General features: G+C 38.8%; 1 protein-coding gene across 1 annotated transcript; it reads right to left on the reverse strand.

The window, feature by feature from the left end:
• Positions 1-1,302: 1,302 nt before the first annotated feature.
• LOC106337450 (F-box protein At2g27310) lies at positions 1,303-2,575 on the reverse strand. Its single transcript, XM_013776555.1, has one exon. The coding sequence runs from the start codon at positions 2,385-2,387 to the stop codon at positions 1,362-1,364; it is 1,026 nt and encodes a 341-aa protein (XP_013632009.1). The 5' UTR covers positions 2,388-2,575; the 3' UTR covers positions 1,303-1,361.
• Between the last annotated feature and the right edge of the window lie 2,832 nt (positions 2,576-5,407).

Consider the following 5,407-nt stretch of genomic DNA (forward strand, 5'->3'; position numbering starts at 1 on the left):
CCCAATACTAAACAATAATCACTATATCCTAAATCCAAATGATATATTTTTTTTGAAAATGATATCCAATATGTAGTATTTCTCATTTTTCTCCAGAATTCAATTTTTTTTCATAAATGTGTAAATAGACTTTTGAATATAAACTGTATGTATATATAGAAAAGTCTTCCTAAATATGTATATCATCTTCCTAAATTTTATTTATTTTCATATTTAAGAAAATATTACTTAATATATAACATCTCTCAAAATTTACGAAGATGATTTTAAATTTGTATAAAATCCTTATAAAATTAAATTTATGAAGGTATTCTGAAAAATTTACAAAAATGTTATACATATTTAAGAATATATTGTTGTTAAATATACATACAACTCAAATTCAGCAAAGTATTCATAAATATAAATTTATGAATATTTTTCTAAATATACATTGATACATTTATTTTTAAACACATTTATGAAAGCTTTCTTAAATTTTACGAAGATGTTATATATATAGCAAGATCTTTCTAAAGTTTACGAAGATATTATATATTCAGAATGATCTTTCTAAACTCAAATTCTAGAAGATATAATATACCTTCACGAAGGTTTTACTTAACTTAAATGTATGAAGAAATTGTTTTCTAACAACAAAATTTGAAGAAATAAACTTAATAAAAAAACTTAAAAATATTATTTCCGAGAAATTTGTTAAAAAAACGTTTCAAATATTTCCTTTTAAAAATAATATTTCTAATTTTTTAAATATTTTATTTAATTTTATATATCTATAGAATATGAGTAAAATTGTTATTTCTTCTTTAATGAAATTTATTTTGGACATATTAATTTATGTTTGCTACTTCGTGATAAATAATTTTTAGTACTCTCCTAGAATACTTTTCATAAACGTTGTGTTAAATAAGTTTATTGTTGGAATGTTAAAGTAAATTTAAAAAAAAACACATTTATTAAAAATTATAAGAGTTTTTGAAATAAAATATCTCACAGGAAAAAAATCATAATTTTTATTTTAATAAATAAGATTTTTATAACACCTTATTCATAATTTACTCTTACTATAAATAAAATATTATTGTATAAGACCATTTCTTTCTACCGTTCTATATCGCTGTGATGGAAGTGATCGTAACTACTCACAATTTAGCTACTAAAACTATCAGAACTTGAAACTCTAAACCATAAGAAAAGAACCTGTAGATATGATATTTTTATGCCAGTTTATATGTTGGGTTGGAATTTCTCTAATACACGTATATTAGTAAATTTTCATTTATTACAAAAAAAAAAGAAGAATATTGATAATGAAAGACTTGTGTATCCGTATTATGTTGTGTTTCACCTTTTTAGCATATTTATCTTAACAAAATAAAACTCCACAAAAGCACAAACAAAGAAAACCCAAAAATCATAAAAATAGTGTCTTGAAATTTTTCTCTCCTCTCTTTTTTCTTTCTCCACTCTGTCTTCATCTCCACGTATTCCTCATACTTTCCTTTACCTCTTCCCTGTTCACCACATCCATCTTTACGACTTCTCTTGCCTTCCAACAACCCTTGTAATATTACCACACTCTCCCTTCCTTTCAAACACTTTCCTTCTATGTCCTCTATTCCCAACCTCACCTCCCTCACGTGCACTTCCCCTCCCACTTCCTCGTCCACCTCTTTCCACGTCTCCGCCGATCCACACGACAGGACCATGGCTACCTCCGCCGCTCTCTTCCCCGTCACCACCGTCGAAAATCTAATCTCCAAATCTCCGGTCAACCAGTTCCGCTTCGCCGAAACTGCGTCCCTGCTCGATATATTCGCCGCGCGTTTCTTTACCGGGTCGATCAGTATCCAGTTAAGCTTCATGCTTTCTTCCATATCTCTCACCCACGCTTCGTAATCCCCACCCGGGTATCGTATCCGGGTTTCAACCGACTCTTTCGGGTCGATCAGATCGACCCGAAATGGAGTCGACAAAAACCATCCTCCTTTACCGCTCTCTGTTTCCATCTCTTGGACCTTGGAGTAGATTAGCTCTCCTCGATAATACAGGTCAACGGCTGAGATTAATCCAGTGGTGGGTGGATCGTCTTTTTCGGAAGGCCACGTGTGTTCACTGAACGGGTACGAGTCAGCGAAGAAGGAGCGGTACCCGGAAGGGAAGGAGGATATGGCTTTAACAACACGTGGATCGTTTACAGAAGGCCACGCGGCGGTGGAGAGTTCTTGCCAGAGCTTCTGTTCGGTGCAGAGGGTATGGATATAAGAGGATGTTGATGCGGTGGAGGTAAGCGTCGGACCGTCGAGTCGGGTCAAGATTTGGGTTTGGATGATGTCAGGATGAAGGGTTGAGAAGGAGTCACCGTTGCTATAATCGCCGTGCGCCATTTTGTTTTTTCTTTCTGTGTGAAAAGAGAATGTGCTAACGAGATGATTATGAAATCATAGAGATATATATAATTAATGAAGTAATGATATAAAGAGAATGGTTAAAGGAGGCGATGGTTCAGTCAACCGTCGCTCTTTTAGACTATTCTATTTCAAGATGCATGATTGATTATTCCTATTTTTTCTAAAGTTTCTGTAGATAAATAAATGTATATACACGCTCCATTTATGACAAATCTTTTCAAAACTTATCTTTTTTTCTTTTTTTTCTCGTCTTTATTATAATGGCAAAAGTCTTTATTATAATGGCAAAAGTCCAAGGAGGATTTTACAAGATTAAGGCCATCCAGGTCCATACATATTAAAACAAAACACAAAGAAGCCCAAAACGGCGCAGCCAGGAAAAGTCCAAAGGAAGAAGGTGACGAGGCTGACATCGTGTTGAACGAGAAGCGCAGGTCATGCGCGGAAGGGACACGTGCCAAGCGAAGGCGCCACCTTTCTTCACCGACTTGCACGTCATCATCAGAATTCAAATCGGCGTTTCACCGGACACACCGGAAACAGAAACCCGTTCAATGGAAACCGAAGAAGACGATGATGGGAAGTGAAAAGACTTTGATAACAACTCCTTAATCTTCAACACCGGACCTTCAACCACCAGAAACCTCAATCGACACCGCCGAGAGAAAATCCAGTAGCAGAACCACCGTCGTACCAAAGACTAAGCCAAACGGTCTCTGCTTAGAGAAAACGCTTCAACCACATGCGATCGAGCTTAAGAGTCTGATTCACGATCAGATCTGAGAACGAAGCTCTCTCGAATCAGGAAAAGCTCAAGCGGAGAGAGTAGACAAACCGGAAACTTCCGGATATAAAGCCGCCGTCAGCACCGGAAGATAAGGTGCGACGCAGAGACTAAAGCCGGCCGCCAAACGCCTGAAGGGAAAGCGTTGACGCCAGAATCAAAAGCCGGTAGACCACCGAAGGTGCGACGTCGGGAGAAAGATCCATAAGGGTGAAGTTACGCTGGATAACACTGGCCGGAGGTTTGGTCTCATCACTTTCCTCTGTGAAAAATGAATAAGAGAGAACCGAGAATAAGGAGAGAGAAAACCTCTGGAGCCACAACAACCCAACTTAGGTTGTGATCCTTTTCAAAACTTATCTTATTAGACAGATCACGTAATCTCTGCAACGAATTTCATATTTTCCACGTTAGTTTTATCATTGAGTTGACTTGTCAAGCTTTTTGGTATTGCTCGGATTTTGAAAACCAGGAGGACATTTTTTGTTCTTATGGTCAGTTAAAAGCTTTTTTTAGAACAAATAACTTTTTTTAATGGCCAGTCAGAAGTCAGAACCGGTGGTCTTAATTAGTGGCTCTTTCTTGAAAAAAAAAAGACATTTTCGCAATATGATTGTATTAGGGTGCATTAGTTTTGTTGTATGCTTATTCGTGGTGGTACTAATGTCCTGTATTAAAATTATAGTGGTTATAGTAGAATAACTAGCACATAAATTTTTTTATAAAAAAAAAAAAAAACTAGCACATAAATTTATAGTAATTACGGGGTAGGTATTATAGTAAAATAAGACAATTTTTTATATATTTATTTTTTCAGAATTTTTTAATAACAAGCAGTTAAAAACTGAAGAAGTTAAAAAGTAATTATTGTTACTTCCAATCACGCGCCTTGTACGCACCCCCAACCCACGACCCAAAAAGAGAAACCTAGAAACTCAGATCTTTTCGATCCGTCGGCGTTCTCCGTCGTGAGTCGCCGCTGCTAGGTCTATCCGCACAACAGAATCACATAACCTCTTCTACATAGTCCTCTCGCTTGTTCTCTGATGGATCCTTTCAATGGGAACTCGCAAGATCCTCCATCTCCGGTCATTGAACCTCAGCCAAAGTCATCTCGTGAAGCCGTTGAAGGCGAAGCCCTGCGTCAGACTCCTACCCCGGACCCTCGATGGCCGTATCTAGGACGCTGGTCAAGTCCAGCACCCATCATTCCTGTAACTCCATTGTCGTTGGTGAAAGAAACAGAATCCGATGCTCCTCCGGCTTCCGCCACTGATCCTCCTCCTGCTACTGAAACCATCGTCGTACCCCCTCTTCCTACTGAAACCACCGGTACTCACCCTGCTTCTGCAATCACCATCATTTCTCCTCAAACCACAGCCTTTCCTTCTCCTGCAATATTAGCTGCTACAAACACCAAGTCTCCTCCTCCTCCTCCTGGTTCTCTCATCCACGAGCTCAACGTAGTTGCCGAGGTAACAAAACCACCAGATGATTCGGCTAATGTGATTTCTCGAATGGAAGACAGTGAAGCTGAATCCGATAAAGACGGTGAAGCTGATTCCGATAAAGGTATCGCCTTTGTCCGTTCCATAGGTGCTTGGTCGAAGCCGCTTCACTTCACGCCCCCACATACTCCTTCGGAACCAGCCACTCCAAGGCTGACCATTTCTGAAGCGGTAAAAAGCCAAATCGATTCATTTTGGCCTTCTCTTGGTGAAACTTCCACAAATGGTCAGAAGCAAAAGAAGGGGAAGCTGTTTCCGGTTCAAGCAGCACCTCATCTGCCCGTAAGAAAATTTCCTCCTCCAACACTCAAGGAAGATGGAAGCCTTCGGTTTCCTTGGGCTGCCCGGATGAATCAATCCTCCAGAAACCTCTATCGTGCGGCGGTACCAACCTACCGACTGGATGGCACTCCTCAGGTGACTATTCCTTCTAAGGTTCTAAAGTTAGGACCGGAGAATAACGAGGAATACATAATTGGACAGTTCCATAGGTGCTCAAGCCCGCCTGGGGATCTTATTCATGCTGTCTTGAATAGGTTATGGGGACGGGAATGCAAGATTTCTTGCCGGAAATTAGGAGATTCATCGTTCTTGTTCCATATCCCTCATGAAAATACTCGTAAATGGGTTGTTCAACGGGGTGTGTGGCATATCGATGACTGTCTCCTTTTTGTGGCCCCTTGGAGTCCCGTAAATTCTTTAAA

Source organism: Brassica oleracea, chromosome C4 (assembly GCF_000695525.1).
Source record: "Brassica oleracea var. oleracea cultivar TO1000 chromosome C4, BOL, whole genome shotgun sequence".
Taxonomy (NCBI): domain Eukaryota; kingdom Viridiplantae; phylum Streptophyta; class Magnoliopsida; order Brassicales; family Brassicaceae; genus Brassica; species Brassica oleracea.